The sequence below is a fragment of the Leopardus geoffroyi genome, chromosome D3 (genome assembly GCF_018350155.1).
Source record: "Leopardus geoffroyi isolate Oge1 chromosome D3, O.geoffroyi_Oge1_pat1.0, whole genome shotgun sequence".
NCBI lineage: Eukaryota > Metazoa > Chordata > Mammalia > Carnivora > Felidae > Leopardus > Leopardus geoffroyi.
The window spans coordinates 72,415,585-72,439,807 of record NC_059339.1 but is presented as its reverse complement, the minus strand read 5'-3'; the positions used below and the strand labels follow the sequence as shown (position 1 = coordinate 72,439,807).

Here is a 24,223-nt window from a genome sequence, read left to right as displayed (position 1 = left end):
CTATTCTTCAGATGTTGGATTTCTGTGAACTATAAAAGCCAAGTGTACTGCATGTCTGTTAAGGTTATGAATTCAATGTTTATGATCCATAGTAAATGTGACTGGTAAAAATTTACAGTGAGTTACATTTTCCTGCGATTTGAACTATTTCAAATTGCATGAAGGTTATTCCATTGTGTTGTCTTATTGCCAAGGAGTGAACATAACCACAAGGAAACTTCTTCCCATACCCAGTTGTGGTTATTTATGGTAAACATTACAATGTGATTATGGCTGTAATGCAATGTTTTATTTTGTATCTAATTTCTTTCCAAAAAAGTAAATGCCCACCATGACTACTAATCAAAGACTCAAATGTTTTGGACAGAGTTCAGTGCATGGATTTCTGCTTTCACTTAAAGGAATTGAGAAAAAAGATTTATATTCATTTAGATCCCTGGAGTTAGCACCCAGATTAAAACCAGATTATTCAATATGTTGAGGACTCATTTTCTTCTTTTGTAGAGTGGAGAGGATAATACTAGATATGAAAGTACTTTGAACTACAAAGAATAAACTATTTCCTGCAGGACGAGGTGAGACTTAGACATCATAGTGCACATATATTCTGATATCCACAAAACCTGGGAAATACCATTACCAAATGCCAAGAGTCAAAATTTCGAAGCAAGCCTTTCTTCACATACCTGCTTCATATGTGGTGGCGTGGGCAGTCATGCTCCATGTGCTTGACCTTCTGTTTTTTGTTACCATGACCGAGAACTCATACATCGTGTTGGGTTTGAGGCCTGTTGCTGTGTAACTCAGAGATGTTGTGTCTTCTGACTGTACAAGTGGGACATAAGCAAAGAGAAAAAAAGATGAACTCTATCAACCTGGTAAATCAAAACATGTACAGAGACTACCAAATAACCAAAAAAGAGTCTGTTTCCAAACAGCATAAAAGCTGTGACACAGAACTGGCTCTACTTCCCTTCTGTCAACCCGTTTACACTGGCTGATTATATATCTAAAACACGGTGGATAAAATCAGACGTGACGTTGTCCAGAGGGGCGGCCAGCTGATCAATTTTCCAAGGAGGGCAATAACCAGTGTGTCAGGACCAGTTCTGTTTGCTTCTCAGTTCCGTTTTTAAGGCAATCTTCACTGACTTTAACTGTAATTTGTTTGTAATAATCAACAATACATTTTATAATAATCAAAACACATTTTATGTATTTTAAGTAGCTCATCATGATTGTTTTTCACTAGTAATAAAATTAGTTTTTAGAGTTCTACTGCTTGTGATTTAAAAAAAAAATCTTTAGAGGACAAACTTGTAGTGATCCCAGAATCTATTTGAGTATTATAAAGAAAAAAAGACAAAAGCAATGTTGTATTATGTGGTCTTCTTTTGTTCAGTGTTCACATTAAACACACATTTAAGTATGGTCACTGGAGCAACTGATTAGGAAGGGAATGACAAATTGGGTAAGGATTAAAAGATTATATTAGTGTTAATATTATTTGTCTTTTGAAACCATTCTTTTTCAATTAAATAGCAGGTTAGAGATATTTTAGTAGAAAGTAAATTATCTATTTTTATTGCTTACTCAAGAAATCAAAATGGTAATGAAAAAAATACGTTAATCTTCCAGGTTAATGCATATTTTCCATATGATCAGGCAAATTTAGCCTATTTATGCCTCTGTGATACTTGTAAGTATCAGGTTATGCTTGGTATTTAAATCTTGACCCTCCTCCAAAGTTTCATATTTATTTTTACTTTTATATTCACTACCTTTGTTATATATCTATGCCTAGAAAATCAAGGAAAGATCTTTTTCCCCACCTATGTCACACCTATCTCCTCCCATACTACTGTAGTGTGGTATATCTTTTTTATTGTACTATGAATCCTTAGATTATAGCTATGAAAATCCTACATTTCATTACAAAACCAAATAAATATTTAACTGTACTAATAACATTTTGATGATGTGCCCATCCATCCTATTAAAGTGATAACCTCATAAACATCTATCAGAAGCTCTTCTTTAAAAAAGCTATAAAAATGTGGGCCCTAAGTAAATGTAAAAAATACATTGTAGACTCAGGAAGATGGAATCCCATCAAATAAAACACAACATAGGCAGCTAGTATCTGACATGCTGAAATATAACTTCCAATCCTATCTTCTTCACTATCATGAACACTTCTAAGTCTTACAAATGGAAATAAGGGGAGAAATGGGATGATGATGATGAAATACTTCAGTTAGGACAAAAGGATCATACTTTTTATAAAACTAGTCTCTCTGACAATAAAAATCACTGGTGTTTGGGAGACCACTAAGTAATATTGTCCTTGTTTGCGTTTTAGAATGACATACTTGCATTCTGTAAATACCATGAATTCACTGTTTTCTCGGGAACTTCATGGAAGGTCGTTGCTCAGAATAAATCATTAGCCTAGAAGTACTTTGGGAATTCACGGTCAGCTATTTTTGTGAGCATAGACTACCCAGGTACTACCTCTCTGAGCCTCAGTTTGCTCATCCATAAAATGGAGATAACTGTAGCACTGACCTCCTGGCATTATTTAAAGTGTAAAGTAAAACATAGTATCCAACCCAGGGAAGCTTTAGATAAATGTTAGCTACAGTATTTCATGCATTGTCTAATGTGATATTTAACTTTACACATGCATTAGGTTCCCTATTGGGAGGGATATCTTGAGGGTGAAACTGAGTCTTGAAAAACTCTGTACCTTCTGTAATACCCATGTTATATCTGGTAAGCACTAGTCAATACTCAATGAATGGGTTTTGAATAGAAATTTGTATAAAACATCATGTGATTAATCATTTTAGTAGAAACTAAATTACAGAACATTGTTCCTTCTGATAAGGAAAATCAAAGCAGAGTTTTAGACAATCAAAATATAAATGTCTGGATTAAGCCTTGATATGGGATTACATGAAGTAGAAGGGTACTCCCGTGGAGATAGCCTAGAACAACGCCATAAGGTCGTGCAAGCTTTAGCTGTAGTTTCATGGGAAATTGTTTTTCAAGTTATACAACCTATCTATGTCTTCATAAAGGGATCTACATACATGCTTAATTACGGAGAAGCTTATTTTTTTTTACAGTAGGTGTGAATAATCCAGTCATATAGATGACAATGAGATTGAGTAAATTCAGTGACATGACAGGACACAGCAAAACCAATGCTTGTGCCCATGTCATCTGACTCCATGTACTGATTTTTCTGCCTCTATCTTGTGCATGCTCTGCCTACCTTCTAAAGCTGTACTGGGGAGTGAAATGAAGTAATGGACATGAAAGTAGTTTGAAAAGCTCACAGTGTAAAATCAAAGCATTCCATTACCATTATTTGTAAAACTTAAGTTTATTGTACTACTTTCTAGGGGACTAGATACGTTCTGTATTTATCTTTGCTACCCAACGTACTCCACTCTGTCCTCTAACTCTCTTCTTCACAGGGTGTAGATGTAGAGCATGGGTGCGTAAGAAAGGGGGACAGAATGTTAGTAACTAAAAGCCTTAGGTCAGGGAAGATGGTGGGAAGAGGAACATTTAAAATCTTTGTGTTCTATTCCCAGATATCAATCCATGAGAGAAATCAGCCTCCACTTACAAAATAGCTTTTGGGTTGAGTCTGACTTTGCAGGCATTCTTTGTGAGACTCAATAATTCTGTGTCTGCTGTATCAACTATTCAACTGAAATAATTTGCCTCAAGAAATTTTGGAACTTAAGCCATTATGCAGAGAACAATCATTGTCCCTCAGAACGTTTCCCATACTGGCAAAGTACCCATTGCCATTCTGTGAAATGAAGGTATCGAGAAAGTACACCAATTATGAACATAAAAATTTTAAGGTAGTCTTTTAAAAGCAAACTTAGAATTGGGCAATCTGTATATACAGAGAGACTTAAAAAAATGTTCTTATGTATTTCATGGGTTGTCCTATCTGATAATGTTATCTTTATTTATAGTTCTGCTGAGTCTTAAATCTAATACTGCAAGGAGATGCATAGGGTACTTACAACATATGTTACATCAATGATACTATTTGGACTTGCCTGGAGAGTTTTTCCAAATACCTGACCTAGCAGGGCAGCAGTAACAAAGAAAGCTTTTTAAAATGGTTTCGCCTAAAAACTGATATATGATGAAATGTGAGTTTTATGCCACTTAAAATTTCAAAGAGACTAGAAGGAGATCCAGCATGGCTACAGGAAGAGAGAGAGGCAGATTTAGAATATTATTGGTGGGATTTTGCTTTATCTCCAGGTTCTTTAGAGCCTGACACTCCATCCCTGAAATCACCACTGGCTAGAGGCAGGATTAAGCAAGATGGCAGTTTAGTGGAAAGAACACTGGATAAGATATCAGGAGGTTCAAATTCTGAGAGGTATTGCAGTAGAGTGGTAAAGAGAAGGCACCTGAGGGTCATACGAAGAAGCAGGAGGACCAGGATTGAACTATTGGTTCCTTGGTTATTTGGTTATTGGGTACCATGTATGATCTTATTTTTAAAGCTACCTTCTTGATCCCAAATCCTCATCTTGTAAAGCTTTATATTTTAAATGAGCATTCATATATTATCTCACATGAGTAGCTTATGAATTCTTTGAAGTGTAGCAATGGAACTGAGTGTCTTACCCATTGCAAAGTTATAAATAATATGTTAAGTAGCAACAACTAAGCTGTGTTTAACTGCCTCTATAATCTAGTGCAGTTCTAGGTGCACAGTAGGTACCTGATAGTCACCTGTTGCTTTTCTCATTTTTGTCTATATTTTGTGTACTGTTTGTATATACTAATATTGTGGCAGGCTTAGGAGGTAACAAAGTTGTGCCCATATGTAACTATTTGTTGGAGTTACTTCGGCCGGCTGACAGAGATTTAAAAGTAGTGAAGAAAATGCCTCAAATATCTATCTCTACAGAGCTCTTAACGGAGTTATGGGATGAGTCAGTGAAAGGGGTTGGTCTCATTCATATTAGTCAAAGGGGAGTGTGCACTGTGGTTTTCTTTACCACATGAGGGTGTTTCAAGGCTAACTGAGGAAGTAGATGCCAATGGCTTCGAGTGCTTTCTAAAGACCTTATTACAAAATCTTCTGTGTTCCCAGTCATATTCGCTGTCAAATGAGTCTCTGTAGCATTAATAGGGTTGCCTTTGGTGTCAATCTAGAGTCCAAATAAAAAGAAAGACACCAAAATCTATCCAGAAAACTAATGTGGAGCCCTGCTATTTTCAAAGAAAAATGGCATTCCCCTGTACAGAATCAGATTATTTATACAGACGCAGCATCTGGTGGAACTCAAATAACATTTTGCATTTCTTAATGTTTTTCTACCTTGCCTTAGAATTGTTTCCTAAGATACAATTATTCCCATTCTAATTTTAGATATTGAGTTATTAAAATGCCTTGTTTTCCACTTAGTGCCACTGCAGCAAAATGACTCATGACAGCCCAGGAAGCATTTAAAACAATGTATTAAGCAAATGACAGTTCATTTCAAATTTTACACTATCAATTAGAACTTCACCTTGTATTTCGCATTCGCAGAAAAGCTGGTCCTCCACCGGACAGTGTAAAGTCGCACTTCAGATGTTTTTTGGTTCTTAGGGACAGAGTTGTCTGCCCAGCTGACCCTCACAGCATCGTGGGTAAGAGCCACAGCCTGTACACCTACTGGTGGGAGCATGGGGGTGGAGACATCTGGGACCGAGGTGGGGAAATCATCAAGCAAAGGATAATAATCAACTGGGTCAGTGGGATCTGGGTTTAAAAACCCGCCAAATGAAACAAACAAATAAATACATAAATAAAAGAGTTAAAAAAATAAATATCAGTGGTAACACATCACAATGAGTTAAATGCATGGCAATAATGATGAAAGGGAACATGAGAAGAACAGAAAAAAATACAATTAATTCAATCGGAAAACTCATCAGAAACAGTATTGCTATGTTATAAAAATAACTGACTCTTTTCTATAATTCACTCATTTCCTTACAGTGGTTTTATCAACTCCACTTTTGGTGGTCACTTCTAGTTATATATTTTAAAAGTCCATTTTTTCTTGGAGTGTTGCACATTGCTTCTTAAAATGTTTAGCATAGAACTTAACAGTTTTATAAATACACAGATAAAATAACAAGATCCAAAGGAGCGTTTGGTTTATTTCCTGCTGTAAAGGAAATAAGTGCCTATCTAATATCTGTTTGCTTATGTTTGTTTATTTTTGTCCCTTTCTAACTTGATTTGGTTTCCCTAACGCTTTCATTATTGCTTAGCTTATATCTGCATAAGTATTGTTTAAGCAAGAAACAAACAAGAAAGACCAAAGGACCCTGCAGTCCTTAGCACTCTGTCTATGGCTATGATCGCATGAAACTAGACTGACCAAGTCCATGGTCCACATGGTCCAATGATATGTTTGATAACTAGGTTTCTTATAGCACTTGGTACAGCAGGTTTTCTCAGATCGAAATCCTTAAAGAAAGCATGGAAGTGTCCGTTTTACCCACATTCTCACAGAGTAATTAGATAAGTTTCTAGACTTTTAAGGCATACCTAGATTCTATATTACTTGTTCCAAAATGTCAGGTTCCATGGAAAGACTTTATGTAATTGACGGGGAGACAGAACGAACTGTGTGAGGTACACACATGCTTTGATCCATTAACATAATCAGAACCTGCATAATGCTGTGTGTGGTTTTATAAAATCCTCTAGAAAAATTGTGTACTCTTTTTACACTGGGGTATCAGAATCAGAGGAGCTTATTTTCTGACTGTAGTAAGGGTCCAATTTTGAGTCTTTGATTTTATACCTAGGACTTTTACATTTTTGAAATTTCACCTTTAAATCATGTAATATTGTATTCTCACTAAGAAAAAGGAGCCTTCAGGCTGGGCCTATGATGACCTGGTAAAATGTGGAATATCTGAAGCAGTATACATACAGAGCTTATATTTTTAAATAGCCTAGTTCCAAGCACAGCAGCTGCTGGCTGGTTTTGTTGATTACTTCACTTTGTCCACTGTATTTCAAATGCCTATCCCCTACTCATTGCTCTGTTTTCCAATGAATTATTTAGTAGTTTACTGGGCTGTGGTCTTTGGAGCAAAATATAAAACCCGAAAACAAAAACAGAACAAAAGGAAAGGGGAAAAAAAAAAGAGAAAGAGAGAGAAAGAAAAATGTGTGTTTAAAATTTAATGACAGAGCCCAGGCTTTCCATATTTCCTTTGATGTGTCTTTTTATTAAGGGCTCCTTTAAACCCAAATGGATTTATGAAATGATGAAAGGGGAGCTGAAGAGCATCAAGGAGGATCCTGATCAGTCATCAGGTTGGTGCTCTGGTGGCAGGTGTTTTGGCCCAACTGAGGCTGGTGCTGCCTCACTTGTTTCTATTCTTAGCCGACTTTCCCAGAAGAAGGTTATACACACAGGAAGACTGCTCTCAATCACAAACTTCTTTGTTGACCGACCTATATAATGTGTTATACCTGATTTGTTGTTTCTTTGCTTAATCTGGCTCTTAAACCTATATGAATAATAATAATCTTCCACAGGTGCCATATATGAGGTTTTGAAAAGTAGCAACTCTACTAAAAGAAATGTTAGCATTCAGCCTGGCTGTTTTTGAATTGTAGAATACTATATTTTTCATGACTTGTGGAATTTCTTGGAGTCTCAGTTCCAGAATGCGTTCCCTAAATTTCAAGTAATGTTGTTTATTGGTATTTATCTATGGACTTACATAATTTAAGAATTTCTATCTCTGGCCAAGTTTTTCTTGACTTTTTTAAGGCAATTTGTTTTCGGGCATGACTTGTCACTTATCTCCTTTAAGTTGAAAATTTGTACCATCAAATACAAGAGCCACTAATTACATGGGCAATTTAAGTTTGAATTAATTAAAATTAAATACAATTAAAAAATCACTTCTGTTGCACTAGCCAATTTTAAGTGTTCCATGGCCATAGAAGCCAATCTATCATCTTGGATAGTATAGATATGGAAATTTTCCAATAAAGCAGAATGTTCTAGTGGATGGCAAGCCCTACACTAAACACATAAATGCCACATACACTGCTAATTATCTTTCTCTCAGGAGAGAAACTGCTTGAGTAGTTAAGTTAAAAATATTCTTTTGTTGCTGAAAAACTTTTTCCAGTTTTCAGGTGCCTTATATGCTACTGATTTGCAGTGGTTATATTCAAGAGTAAAAACTAAATAAATCAAAAATTAAAAGGGCAAAACATAGCCTCAAAACTTTTGCTAAAAAGAGAAGCCTATTTGGTTCCTAATAGATGTTTTGGTAAGAGTTCATGAGTTTTTGGCTAACACGCCAAAGTTCAAAGCAAGCTTTGAAAATAATAACATAATTTTGCATCTGGATTATACTTCATTCAGACGTTGATGAAACAGTTGAAAATAAACAAGTTCAAACGACACACCTTTTTATTCCTTTGCCCTCTTCCCTTATCCCGGCTCAAAATGTCTTGTTCTTGCAACAATAAGAAATAAAAAGCTCTACTGAAAACTAAAAACTCTTCACATACCCATTTGACCTGGTGAAACTTTCCTCAGCTCTAATACTAATATATTCAGGATGAAATGAGGCTCCAGAGCGTGCCAACATCTAAGAGCATATACTTGTAGAAAGCATCATGGCCTGATACTTACTCCAGCCTGATGCATTTATTGCCTGTGATTTTTTACTTACTTTATGCTGTCCTCTTCCAAGTCTTCCCAAGGGAATACTTGGGAGAAGCTCAAAGACAGAGAATGTCTTCTCTGTGGCATTATGACACATTTATTGGTAGAATTTCTCCCAGAGCCTTAACCTTTGATTCCATTTATTTGTCCTTTGTTCTCCACGATGTGGGGAAACACAATAAGTCTGCCACATCCAAGAAAATTGTATACTTTTCCTCTGGAAAGAACTGGTTTTATTCATTCCTCTTCAACCCCTTACTGACTCTGCTTCATTTAGAAAATGCCTCGCACAATTTCTAAGTTTTGGTATCCATTTATTTCCCAGATCCATTAGGATTAGAGTCCAATCAGGAAAAGAAATAGTCTTATGGACCACTGGTATTTTAGAAACCACTCTGGGAATGCCATATGCCGAGGATTAAACAATGACAGTAAATGTGAAGGCAGAAGTTAATGTCCCAAATGGTTCTTTTTGAGCAATTTATCTTCAGTTTATCTAAACTCTACTATTTTTACTACTATTACTACCACTACTTTCTGCTCAAAAATTGATTTTTTGGGGGGTGGTCATCTAAGTGTCCCTTCTTTGTGGGCTCTACTTTTGATAAGAAAATAGTTTGAAACGACTAGTGACAGTATAATTTGTATGGCCTGACCACAAGCTCAAAGTCCTGTTGATGAGCCAGTGCTCAACATCTTTCACCAGACGCAGGAAAAAGATGGACTAAAAAAAAAAATTATGGGAAGGACAAGTACAGCTAAAATAGCTCGTTATTTCCCAAAGAGTCCTGCTGCTGGCAGAATAAGAACATAAGGGGAAATGAAAGTTCTAGATACCTCCATCACGTTATGTTTCCATTCTGGACCTCCACATGCTTCATCTCTCTGTGTTTAGAGATCGTATGTTTGACAGTAAAGATTCTCTAAGGTAATACTTCTTATGTGCCCTTCTGGGGAGACATGAGTCCCTTGGGTAACACAATGAGAGACCTAAACGGTCTCCCCAGATAAATGAATATATTGACACGTACCCCAAATTTTGCATACCACGTTAGGCAGGTCATAGACCTTAAAAGATTCAAGGAGACTGTGGAATAACAACTTTGCCTTATAAGAAAATCTGGTTGAAATCAATAAAGTGATGGTATATTCTGGGAACCATCATATGAATTCATTTTACAACTGTGTATTCTTAAGATAGTCTATGAAAGGAGATCGTGAGTTTGGAAAATAAACTGTACAAAGTTTACATACATTTAGGGGGTAGCAAAAGATCCCACTATTTATTCTATTTTGATTTATTTCTCCTTGTCAGGAGGCATCTAGTAATTTTCCATGTCCTCCAGTACTTGCTATGAAATCCTGCTCTCAGATCCTTTATTCTCATTAAGGTGAAGATAGCTGATGAGTTAAATGAGGTCTGAAGTTCATGAGTTTTGAAAGGAGGCAGGATCGAAGTGTTCATTAAAAAGATGGACCTCTTGAGTTTTACTTTCAGATTTTAGACATAAGGCTCTTGGAGGTGATTGTGTGACTTTCTAGTGACTCTGAACAGCTCCCCCCAGAATCTAGTGATTCTGAACAGAATAAGGGGGTACTTAATTCTATTTTTTTAAAGCAGGTTTCATGTCCAACATGGAGCCCAATGTGGGGCTTGAACTTACAACCCTGAGATCAAGACATGAGCTGAGATCAAGAGTTGGACACTTAACCCACTGAGCCACCCTGGTGCCTTGTACTTATTCTATTTTTGAGTAAGTCCAGCCTTACTCCATAAATAGTCTACATAAATGTCCTGGATCTCACTCCTTTCTGAGTTCCTTGGGCTCTTTTTCCCTTGTGTGCTGCCTTTACACTCCAACTCACATAAGAATTCCTAGAGGTGTTAAACCTCAGAAGCAGCAAGTACTTCCAATGCCATGATGCTCTGGGCACTGTTAGAGTGACCTGTAGTTCCTGGTTCAGGGAAAGGCCACCTGTATGACTCAGCCTAGTCCAAACCAGTCCCAGGAGGTCAGTCCTTCATTGTGATATTAGCTTGAAGGATCTTCTGTAGAGAAGCATGTGGCCATCTGGGCATTGGGTGGCTTTTATGTGGAAACTTTCCTGCCTAAATTGTGCTGGTCTGCAAGATGAAACAAGATGCTCAGGAGAATGAAGAGTGGTATTGGGGAATCAAAGTATGAGCTATTGAAGAAGACAGAGAAGAAGAGATCCCTATTCTCGAAGCCCACATACTAATTTATAGACTGACTTCCTCTCAATTTTGAAAACCAAGAAAATAATGAAATATGTGTGTGTATATGTGTATACATGTATATCCAAACACACAGACACACACGACACACACACACACACACACACACACACACACATACATACTCATAAGGCTCAGAACATGACTACATACATTTTGGTTTTTTTCTTTGTATTTTGTTTTATTTTGCTTTAGGCGTTTGGTTTTGTTTTTGCCACCACAACTCAAACACTGACTACCTTGTCACGAGAGGATTAACTCTTTTAGCTTACCTGTTATAGATCTGGTGGTGGCACTTTCATAAAGAGGAACTCCTTCTCCTGCATTGTTAAAAGCTTTTAGGGAGATGACGTAATGGGAACTTGACTCTGAAGAAAAACAGAAAGAAAATAAACATGTTGATTTATTTAGTGTACTGAAATATCCAGGATAAACATTTTCCCCCAATACAATTTAATATGATCTATTAAGTAAATTGTTGCTTAAAAATGAGTGAGTTTGCTTCTGGGAACTAGGTGGCAGTGGTGACAATACAGTTTTTGATCTTCCTGAATCTCCACAAAAAAAGAGACTGAATGGGGGTGCCTGGGTGGTTCAGTCAATTAAGCATCTGATTTCTGCTTACGTCATGATCTCATGTTTCATGAGTTTGAGCCCCACATCCGGCTTTGTGCTGACAGCTCAGAGCGTGAAGCCTGCTTTGGATTCTGTGTCTCCCTCTCTCTGCCCCTCCCCCTCTCTGTGTCTCTCTCAAAAATAAATAAACATTAAAAAAAAAAGAGAGAGACTGAATGACTAGATAGAAAACCAAAAGCATCTGGATAATTACAGCAAAAGTAGGTGATGAGCTGTATATACTCTCAAACTCTGAAATACAACTGGATGTGGACAAACCACTGCCAACCTTAGGACTTGCATGTTATCAGCAGCTATGCAGGAGAAATCAGAGAGAAGCATCAAACCTGAAAACAGGGTAATTCTAAAATAACCATCACCTAATGCTAGAAAATTCAGAAGACCAATCTGATAACATAACCAATCTGATAACCAATCTGAGTAAATACAAATACTCAAAAGTAGCTTGGAATATCTCCTCTCCAGAACAGGACTTATGCTGGGGACAAAGTACTGGGTACAGAGTTACAATCTGAGCAGACAGAAGTAACAGAAATGAAAGGGAAGAGAAAGTCTAGATAAAAGTAGGGGAGAGGAATAATCATGAAAACTTAGCAAGTTGCCATACAGTTTTCAGTGTGTATCAGGGGTTGGCCAACTTGTCTCGTAAAGGGCCCAGATAGCAAATTTTTAGCTTTACAGATCGCATTGTCTCTGTCATGTATTCACCTGTGTTTGTTTGTTTGGTTGGTTGGTTGTTTACAACTCTTCAAAAATGTGAAAACCATTGTTAGTTCTGTGGGGTCCAAACAAAAATAGGACCTGGGTCAGATGTGACCCACAGGCTACAATTTATAGAGTCCTGAGCTCTGGCCCAATGAAAGCAATAGAAGAAGGAGCTGTGTGGATTTAGAAAAGCACATTAAACAGGAACATAGGGAACATAGGGAAACAGGTCACATGAAAGCAAGCAAGCAACAAAAGTCTGTTGAGGTTAAATGCCTTACAAAATAAAATGAGGAGAATGCCACTTCTATAGACAAGCACACTCCCCAAAAGGGATTGAAAATACACAAGGAAAGTAGGTCACACCTGTGATTGACTATTTCAAAATGAGCTAAACCACATTAAGAAAATTAGATGCCAGATATTCAAGAGTAACATAAATTAGAATTAGAAAAAAATAGAAGTGAGGTGGCATAACTCAAGAAAGAATAGGTAAGTAAAAACATAATTTTCAAAATAAAGCATGATTAATGAACAAACAAGCTCAAGGAAAAACAAACACAAAACAAAAAGAAACGAAGAGAGAGTAAAATAGAATTCAGGAGAGAGTGATGAACAGAAGGAAGTTCTAACTGATGAGTAATGCAGTTCTAACTGATGAAAAAGAAAACCAAAGAAAGACAATGGAGCAAATACAAAAGAGTGGAATTCAAGAAATGTTTGGGGAGTTAAAAAAAATCTTTTAGGCATCTGGACAGAAAGAATACATGACCTATCAGAGGACAATTAAATTATGATCAGACTTTTGCACAGTCCCATTTTATGCCAGAGGGAATTGAAGTAATTTATTTGAGATATTCAAGGTAAGAAAATGTAATTCAAGGATTTTATAGTTAGCAAAAGTTAACTTTAAACAGGATGGCACACCCAAGCTGGTATCAACATATATGCAACCAGGGAATGTTGCTTCCTTGATCCTGAGAGCTACTAGAAAATGAGCTTTCGACATCCTAAATGACCAAGGGGGATGCAACCCAATAGTTAACTGGTGAACAACAAATGCTAGGAACTAAGACAAGGTGAGAGTTAAAAGGAGAAGATTTTATTTTTGTAATGGCTACATGTTCTGACACTGTAGCTAGTCTATAATCATAAGTCAAAAATAAGGGAGAATATGCAAAAATAAATGTTTCGATAATTATTATTCCTGGTGATACCATTATTCTTGTTATTCTGAGACTAATGCAATATTGGATAAAGCAAATGAATAATCAAGAGAAATTATAATCCTATCATCCCCTGTGTCCTTAAGAACCAGAAAATTAGTGTGTATTAAAGGACACACTGATGTAAAATAGAAGAAGTATATAAAGTCTTATGTTTCTAAAATTTAATTGGAAAAACTCAGTTTAAACTCAAAAGGCATTTTCTCTCTGTTGTAGTTCTACCCACTGAAGAAGTCTAGAGATATTGTCAGTAGGGGTGCTTGTTAGCACCCCTAATGTCCCGATTAGGATTTTGAGAAAAATACTTTTTTGCACTTCAAGAAACAAGGGGTTCTTGAAAACCTGGTTGATTCCTGGACTGAGGTAGGATGCATATCAATTGAGCCTGAAACATGTTGATGTAACCAGATAGGAAGCGACCAAAGACTAATAGGCTCATGTCAAATGGATTCAGGAATCAAATTGAAGAGGCTCCAGCAGACCAAAGATGAAGACAATCTGAGATTCAACAAAGGTAAGAGTTGCAGTGAACTGAAACCCAGCAAATACATGTGAATGTATGAATTCATAAAGATATTTTAAAAAATAACAAAAGTGGGGCACCTCAGTCGTTTAAGCATCTGACTCTTGGCTTCGGCTCATGTCATGATCTCATAGTTCATGAGCCTGAGCCCCCTGACAGGCTCTGTGCTGAGTTTGCAGAGCTTGCTTGGGATTTTCTCTCTCCCTTTCTCTCTGCGTCTCCCCTGCATGTGCACACACTCTCTCTCTCACATAATAAATCAACTTAAATAAATCAATAATAAATAATAAAAGTCGGTGACTTCTCAGGTTGACAGAGAACCAAATTGTTATCTTGAAAATTAGGTAAAGGACCAAATATTATGTATTTCTTAAATAAACTCTATGACTGTGTAACCAACAGAGTGTGAGGGGAAGCATCCACTTATAATCTCATTCCAACTAACAAGTAAAAACCCAATGATAGAATTCAAATATTACTATTTTGCAGCTCTAATGAACAAAAGGATATGGGCATTAGTATTTGTGATGGCTAAGATAAAATACAGATATCTAGGCACTACGTATCTCCGAATAAAAGAACTCCCTCCCTCTAGAGTCTTGCCAAAGGATGGAATCTACTTAGTCTGATCAAACCTCTAGATTCAAATGCCAGTTTGCAGGAATAGAGCAAAGAAACAGTTTAAGTCCAACTAATGATAATTCATTAAGCTATATATTTGTTGCATGTAGTTTTCTTTATCTGTCTTTTATTTAACAATTAAAAAAAGCTTTAAAAATGAGTGAATTTAGGGGCACCCAGGTGATTCATTCAGTTGAGTGTCGGACTCTTGGTTTCGGCTCAGGTCATCATCTCATGGTTTGGTTCCTGAGTTTGAGCCCTGCATTGGGCTCTCAGCTGACAGAGGAGAGCCTGCTTGAGGTTCTATCTCTCTCCCTCTCTCTCTGCCCTTTCCCAGCTCATGTTCTCTCTCAAAATAAATAAACATTTAAAAAAATAAGTGAATTTATCTCTGACAGTGTTCTTTGAAAATTGATTAGATGACTTTTTCTTCATGAAATTTTATGTAACCTAAAAATTAGCATTCAAGATATTGACATTCCAAACCACAATGAGCCACAATATAGCAAGAGGAATAGAATAAAATTATGTTTAATGTAGTCAAAGGGCTTCAATAAGTGAATTGCTTCCCCTACAAAAGAGGATATTTATTTATTAATTTTTGCTGTGAACCTAGTTTACTAATAATCAGTCAACAGTGATAAATACTCTTGGAGATACAAGATTATTTATAAAAGATAGACCTCTGTTATCAGTTTGCAACCATAATTCTGGGCAGAGAAAACAATGAACAATGAAAGATTGCATAAAATTAAGCAGTACAGTATATGACACTACTTGTGAACGCTATGTGAGTTTAGAGGACTGGAAAATTAGTGAGGAACTGGGTCATCAAAGACTTCTTGGCAGATAATGGACTTGGAACTAGGGCTTGAGGATATCGGTAGGATTTAGAGATGGAAGGATAATAGAAAGTAGAAAAAAATCTCAGGAAAAAGGCGTATGTTAAAAATACAGTTAGATGTGTCAGCAAAAATACTTTTCTAGTAGGAAAAGCATGCTTTATGGTTACTGAAATGGAGACAACGTCTGATTTCATACACATGACTTATCTGCACAATTACAACGTAAACAATTACATTATGTTCAAACCCTATATAATTGCCTTTTTGTGGGCAAAATTGCATTTGGTTTTACATTATACACATATAGTATATATTTGCATTTATCTATGTATTTATCAAGGGAGTGAGGAAGAGGTTAACAATTCCAAAACTCATGTGCTTGGGAATTAGGGTTTTGATTCTTGTTTGGTTTGGCTTGGTTTGACTTTTTAAATCTGAGGGAGAGAGAAAAGGAGAAAGTCAGAGAGAGGAGAGAGAGAGAGAGAGAGAGAGAGAGATTTAGTCACAAGGTGTGAGATACAATAGGGCAGAGAGGATGCTTGACAGTAATTCATCTAAGTAATTCACCTAAGGAATGGAGCCACCACTCTAAGCTGTTATTAGCATGTGGAAGGCAGTCTTCTAGCCTATCAGCGTATGAAAGGTAGGCCACAAATCTATAAACTCAGATTCCTATATATACAACTACATGCAAATCTACACCTATTCATGGAAGAATAAATGATGAAGTCTGGGCTTCCTTAGTTAACATGTCAACCATAAGATCAACAGCAACAAAGTAGAAACTATACTAAGGAAGTAAGGAGTGTGAAATAAAATAATAAAGCAAATCTCATTTATGCAAAGTGATTAGGTATGATTGTTTTATGTTGACTTCTCCATTTGGAATTCAGAGTGAAGGCTGTCTGACTTGATCAGAGGCTGTTCACTTCCTGCTCAGAGTTAACAGCTGAAGCTGTTAGCATGGTTTTTGGGACATTGCATTCATGCCTTCACCTTCTTGGTCCCCACCTCCCAGCTACCCAGTTTATACCTCCTTAGAAAACATACTCCAAAAGCCTCCATAGCTTTTGTGCACCATTGGCTTTCTGCCTTTTGGAGTGCATATCATGTCTCATTTAAGAGAAAAAAATGCACCTTACCTGGTTCATTCTCAAGTATACTGGTTTGGATTTTTATCTCAATCTGAATTATAACAATACCAGTACCTCATCTAGCTGCTATCTGGCTTTTGAGCAGTACTCATCATTTCTTAACTTCCCCCATAGTAAATGTGACATAACTGGCATTTCAATACTGATACTTGCTTCCAAGTCTCTGGTAATCTGTGTAATGGCAACTTCCCCCACTTAATGTCTAGCCATGGATATGTCAGCAAAGAGTCTGAACTTTTATAATTTCCTAGCTGTTGGATTAATGAATTACAAAATTGCCAATTTCCACAGACCCCAACTATGCTGTGCACATCCTAGGGGATAGCTAGCTTAAATTCAAGTAAAATGTGGTAATGGCTTAGCCTTGGGAGAGGTAAACAGATTTGCAATGGAGTTGTCACTGGCATAAGAATATAGTTCAGAGCTAGCAGTCCTGGAGAGGATTTGGTCTGGTCTTTTCCTGTTTTCAGTTAGCAATTTAAGGACCAGGTAAGTTCACTGACTTTTATAAAGTAACATAGAGCTACCAAAGAAATAAAAGACCTAGGTCAACTCCACAACCCTTTTTGTCTACTTTTTTTTCTTTTAATGAAAAAAAGAACAATATTTCCTTTATTTTCTTCATATTCTACCTGCTCATTTACATCTTTTGGACTGTCTCTGGTCTCTGTGTAGTGCTTTTATGAAACTGCACCTGTATCTCCTCAGGATGCAATAGGAAATTTTCATGCCCCCGCAAATCTTGATCCAAAACTGAATTAGCCTGAACACCAATAACAAAAATATTCAGTTATTGTTTAATAGTGGAGAGTGGGATATAATGCCTTGATCCCCTTTTCCATTGTGATACTGGCATCTCCTTTGAGTTTGTGTTGAGGGGAAAAGATGCTGGGAGCAACAGAGAAGGGTTTTCTCCCCATGCAAAAGGAGAGTGCCATTTACTAGTACACCACTAGAGGGCAATGTGGAGCTATTTTTCTGCACATGCTCAGAGCTCTTACACTTTAAAACCAGTAAATCACAAAAGAATTGCCTAGAATTGCTCCCTCTATAGAAGAATCAAATGAGTTAAACACATTTAATACCATAATGAATTGCAAATGAATTAACCATTAATTGTGGTCAGACCCCATTGTTAAGGAATACATTTAATGACAATTATGACAGCAAATTTATTTTTTGGCTTTATTGAAATGATGCAGATACATGGCTTGAAAATGTATCAGTTGCCTCTGGAAAATAAAGTATAGTAGTATTTTCTCATTTCAATTCACTTTGATCGAATCATACTAAAATAACTTGGATTTTGGTGGATATGCATGGGAATTATTTTTAATTCTGGAAAATTTGAATGGTTACACAGATTTCAAATTGTTGATCAGATTTTTATCACTATTTGGCCAACTTTTCTTACAGAATACATTGGATTGGGAAAAAGTAGGCTGAAAAATACTTAATAACTCTTTGAGAATCTAAAACACATGGCTACTAACCAGTATCTTCGTTGTGGCTACAAAAAAAAAGTGAATAAATGCACATTTACTGATTATAAGGGTTGTAAAGACAAGGGATGGGTAATAGAGAGAATTCTTGGTTCTTCTTCCCTACACACTTGGTAGGTGAGAGACCCATTATTCTAAGACCTTTTGTTGAGGCTTTCCTGAAGGTAGTGAGATGAATGGCTCTCTGGGGTTGAGGGACTGAATCAAAAGATCTGTGGAAAGCTCCTCGGGGACTAAACCAAGATGCTGTACTTGGTAACAAAAGCCAGTGAGAAGAACATCATTATTTTTAATGAATATTTGGTGTGAATTAAATGCCACTGGCACGTGCCAGATTGACAGGTTGCAGTCCTTCATTCATTATAGATTATGTACTTCATCAGTGGACCTATCCATGCCAAGTGCTTGTCGGGGCCCAGTCTTCATGTCCCTGCATCTTTTGCCCTCCCCATTAGCACTGCCAACAAGTCAATTAGAGAAAATTAGAGTGGTAGCTGTTTTCCTAATGCAGAAGCCTGCTCATTGCCGTGAACCAGGCTACCACATGCATAGAGTACAGGCCACTGGATTGCTGTCAGCTGGTAAGTGTTATTGGACACCTTTGACCCCACTGGACCTGAACCATTTAATTAAGTATAATGGGTGTATAGCAAATAGAGCTGATTGCATTGATCTGTTAAAAGGATGAGTAATTCATATTCGAGAAAGATGCAATTTATATAATATATTCAATACTCAATTCTACTTCATTACATATACTTCTTTGCAAATTTAATTAATAGCTAATCTAACCAGCACCTTTATGAAGATTTTGGTTTGTTTCATTTTGTTTTTCCTTTTCTAGTAACATTGTCCAAAGCATGGTCAGATTATACTATGACTTGCTTATTAACCAGTCTTGTAATACCAGATACTCAGCTAGTCTGTGTGAGTATTTGAGTCCAAAAAGAAGAGTTAAGAGATTTTTTTTTTTAACCTACCAAAGTCTATCACCAGGAAAGAAGTTAGGTAAAAACAAACTTTGTAGGAAATGTTTTCTTGCTTGGCAGATAGAAGATGCTTAACAAAAATTTGCTGAATTGATGAATGTATGAGACACAGCAAGGTTACATTACTTCATGAAGTCTAAACAGCAAGCCCTTAATCAATCTCAATGTAGAATTCAGATTTCTTGATTCCAACTTGCATTTTCTGATGCTTGCAGGTTCATGAAAAATTAGTCCAAAGAGATTGTGCAACAATTCCCCTTCTCATTTGCAAATTCATATTCAATTATTCTTCATTCATTCATTTATTCATTTATGAACTATCACTGAGCATCTTCTGTGTTTAAGAGACAGTTTTAAGTTTTCTAGGTATACCCTAGAAAGATTATGGAAAGATTATGGAAACAAAAAGCCCTTATTTGCATTGATGACTTTTCTTCTTTTTTCCTGTTTTATTAAGAAGTAATTGATACATATTATTGCCTAAGTTGAAGCCATATAACATGATGACATGACTTATACATATTGTGAAATGATTAACATATAGTTTCAGCTAACATCCATCTCATGTAGATACAACAAAAAAAAAAAAAAAAAGAAAAAAAGGAAAATAAAATCTCCTTGTGATGAGAGCTCTTAGGATTTATTCTCTTAACGACTTTCCTGGATATCCTACAGCAGCCTTAGTTCTAGTCATCATGTGGTATGTAACATCCCTAGTACATATTTATCCTATAACTAGAAGTTTATACCTTTTGACCATCTTCTTCCAATGCCTCCTCCCCTACTCTTTTCCTATGGTGACCACAAGTCTGATCTCTTTTTTTAAATTTTTGTTTAATGTTTATTTATTTTTGAGAGAGAGAGAGAGAGAGAGAGAGAGAACAAGTGGGAGAGGGGCAGAAAGACAGAGAGAGGGATACACAGACTTGGAAGCAGGATCCAGGCTCTGAGCTGTCAGCACAGAGCCCAACGCGGGGCTCAAGCTCATGAATGGTGAGATCATGACCTGAGCCGAAGTCGGACGCTTATCCAACGGAGCCACCCAGGTGCCCCATCTTTTTCATGAGCTTTTTTTAAGGTTCCAAATATAAATGAGATCATATAATATTTGTCTTTGTCAGACTTCTTTCATCTAGCATGTCTCAAGGGCCATCCGTGTTGTTGCAAATGGTAGAATTTCCTCATTTTTTATGGCTGAATAATAATATGGGCACTTAGATTATTTCCTTGTCTTGGCTATGGTAAATAATGCCATTATGAACATGGCAGGAGGGGGCAGTAAGTAATGCTATTACATAGATTGTTTTGAGTTAGTGTTTTCATTTCTTTTGGATACATGCCAGAAGTAGAATTGCTGGATAATATGGTAATTCTATTTTTAATGTCTTGAAAATCCTCCATTCTGGTTTTCATTGTGGCTGTACAACTGACAGTTCTACCAACATTGCGGAAGTACTCCCTTCTCTCCACATCCATGCCAGCATTTGGTATCTCTCGACTTTCTTTTTTTTTTTTTTTTTAATTTTTTTTTTCAACGTTTATTTATTTTTGGGACAGAGAGAGACAGAGCATGAACGGGGGAGGGGCAGAGAGAGAGGGAGACACAGAATCGGAAACAGGCTCCAGGCTCTGAGCCGTCAGCCCAGAGCCTGACGCGGGGCTCGAACTCACGGACCGCGAGATCGTGACCTGGCTGAAGTCGGACGCTTAACCGACTGCGCCACCCAGGCGCCCCTCTCTCGACTTTCTGACACTGGCCATTTGAAGAATATTTTAATGAAGAAGCTGTGTTGAAAGCTTAAAAACCATCACAGTAAAGTGTTCTAGAATCAGAGAGGCTTTGCGGAGAAGATGACAGTTTTGCGGAATCTTCTGGTGACGAAAGGTTGAGAAGAAAGAGTGGAATAAACAAGTGCAAGCTCATAGTGGTTGTAGCATCACACACGCTAAGAGCAAAGCTTAAAGACAGCAACAGTTTCTTCTCTTCCTGGTACTAACATTTATTGGGTGCCTAATTAGGTGCTTTCTTGACTAACCCACATCCCTTATTTTATGTAATCTGTACCTTAATCCAGTGTCTGACATGTAGTAAGTACTCAATTAATATTTGTTGAACGGAAGAATAATTATCCCCCTTTTATAAGTATAGGGGATAATTTTTAATTCCAAAGTTCAGCCTCTTACACTCTGCACTACTTGCCTTTTACAAGAAGAGGTGGCAGCTTGAACATTTTTTACACATTTTGAATTGGGCCGTTAGGGATATTAAATCCTTAGAACCATGTGGTCCAGGAAAGATGAAAAGAGGTTGAAAGTGGGTATACCTCAGACGCTACTGTAATTGTCCAGGTAAAAATCACAAGGGCCTGGCCTGGAGTGGTTTAGTACAAATGAAGAGAAAAAAGATGGATGTGAATAATATACTTTGTAGCTGTGTGGGGAAAGGGAAAAATCAAGAATGACTCCAAGATTTTGAGTCCGACAGTGAGATGAACTTATTGCTGGGACTAAGAAGTCAAGGAGGGAGAGAAAAATTTCTGTTTCTGTCTTGTTTGGTATAGGGAGGAAGTGGCATCACTGAGAAAACAGATAGGATTTGGTCTTCGTGTAAGAATTGTATATAAATAACCTGTGGTATGGTGAACACTTACTTTAAGTCTTGGGAAAGCAGTGCATCTACTCCTCCAGATACTCTCCCAAATAACTGGTTTCCTATTTTTTCCCCACTGAATTAACTAGCTGTCTTGAGGTTAATTAGGCTCATACTAGAGATTATCTTCTTAGAGTTATTGGCTGGCTCTACCTTGGTGAATCATACCAAATTTATGCAGTATCTTGCATCACACTGAAGAAAAGCAAGCTGTTTCTTGTATACAGTGCTTTGATTTAAAAAATATATTTTTTTAATCAAGTAGTCAGCAATATCCCAAAGTGGATAGGGCAGGGGTAATCATTTCCATTTTAGAAATGGTGAGGCTGGCGTCCATTTGCTTTCATCTCAACCAGAGACGGTACAGGTGGAACTGCACGTCTTCCACGTGCTCAGGCGTGCTCCTCCATAGTGCTCGGGCAACGAGGTCTGAGGTTTTCTGCGACCATTCTGCGGGGCAACTTTCAGTCACCAACTACAGCAGAATAAACATTTTTCACCTGCTCTAGTTAGCGAGATATGCTTTGGCAGAGAGCACTCAGAGTTGGAGAGATGATGGAGCAAATGCTTAGGTTATGAAGCACTACAAGCAGCTTACTAATGGAGGACTTAATGAAAGAATTTCCCAACAAAGCTTTACATTAGGAAATTTCCAGAGACAACATAATCAAACACATAAAAGTTTTCCTCTTGGTGTTCATATTTCTTGAAGAAAAGAATGAATTAGATAAAAGACAGGTAGTTAATATTGTATGACCACCTAAGGACTTAAAAAAAAAAAAAACAAAAATACTGTTCACCTATTAGTTAATTCAAGGAAACAAATCATTACTTTGGTTTAAAAGTCAAACTGATTCCCTAGCATAAAGAAAGAATAAAATACATTAAAGTTTTTTTTTTTTTTTGGTTAGGAACTGAAAGAGGAAGCGTATCTTTCCCTTTTACAAATGCTTGCCATTCCTTCCTCTCTTCCTACTTCCTTTCTCCTTTTTCTTTACTTCCTGGGCTCATTCTCTTCTGACTCTCCTGATTCATTCCTTTGAGTTCCAAGGAGGGGTGAAGGGAACAAGGAAGTAGAAAAAATAGAAAACAGAAGATATGAAGAAGATATGAAGAGAAAGGCTGATAAGCATATGAATACATAGGTGCTGGGGAAAAAGAGTAGGTGTTACAATAATGCCTTGAGTCCCGGTTTGTGAGCATTTGGTGCAGGGGATACCAACCTACCATGCTCTATCATGCTTATCTTCACAGGAACCCTAAGAGATGGATACAGTGATGTCCCCACTCTAGAGATGAGAAAGTTCAGGTTTAGTGATGGTCATAGAACTCATTAAGAAACAGTGCTTAAATTCAAAGCCAGGTCTGTCCTACTGTCCATGGGTCACTGCAGGATAAAGACTGAATAAGACAGGATGGGCAAGAGACTCCAAATAGTTCGCACTCTCTTTGAAATGGAAAAGTAGAAATAAAGACACAACCAGAAGTAATTTTGGGACTTCACCATGCATCATTTTAAGTAGAGCCCAAATTAAAATTTTTACTTTTTAGTGAGGCACATCAATGTCATATAAATACCATTTGATTTTCCCCTAACATGGTACACTAGCATATGTCATGGGGACTATTATTTTATATTTTGATTTTGCTTTTTCATTCAATAAGTGTCTAAGACTGTGTGTGTGTGTGTGTGTGTGTGTGTGCGTATGTGTGTGTGTGTATCAAAGTAGCCTGCTCAATATGTCAGGTTTTATATTCACTCAAGTTTCTGCCTTCATCTGGGTAACGTATTTTGTTATCTGAATGCTGCCCTTTAATTACCCAGTATACCAAATAGATGATACTCAAACACTTAAGTGACATGCAGCCTACATGCATTAGTGAAGTATTTAGTTATAACCACAGTTATCATTTCTCCACGTACTGTTGTTTCTGGTTTCTTCATTATCTCAGACTAAGCGCCATTTAAGGTAACACACAAAGTACTATAAAACAGCATTGTCCAGTAGCACTTTCTTTAATGATATAACTGTTTCCTACCTATACTATCCAGGATGGTAGTTACCAGTCACATTTGGCTATTGAGCACTTAAAATGTAAGAGACCGAGGAACGGACTTTTTTTATTTTATTTAATTTTGATTAATTTAAGTTTAAAGAGTCATACATGGTTATTGCTTTCCATGTTGGACAATATACCTATGTAGTAGCTCTGTTTACCCTCCTCTCCAGTGGTGTTGCCATGGTTACCAGGGGCTTGTGGACAATGTAAAGAGCAGATGGAGCAGATTCATCGTGAGCATTCCTGCTGCTATTTTTTTCTTCAAATACGAAATAACACTACCGATACATACTATGATTTTATA

The 24,223-nt window shown here is 37.0% G+C and overlaps 1 protein-coding gene across 4 annotated transcripts in view; it reads right to left on the bottom strand.

Annotated features, from left to right (window-relative positions):
* Nucleotides 1-24,223, bottom strand: part of DCC (DCC netrin 1 receptor) — a 1,140,843-nt gene that overhangs the window by 122,217 nt on the left and 994,403 nt on the right. For 3 of the 4 annotated variants that reach the window (XM_045458871.1, XM_045458872.1, XM_045458870.1), the window contains exons 16-18: nucleotides 11,280-11,375; nucleotides 5,565-5,797; nucleotides 687-825 (exon numbers count right to left, since the gene is read on the bottom strand). In XM_045458871.1, coding sequence (XP_045314827.1) covers nucleotides 687-825; nucleotides 5,565-5,797; nucleotides 11,280-11,375 — 468 coding nt within the window. The remainder of the gene's footprint in view (nucleotides 1-686; nucleotides 826-5,564; nucleotides 5,798-11,279; nucleotides 11,376-24,223) is intronic. The other variant, XM_045458873.1, reaches the window with a different exon arrangement.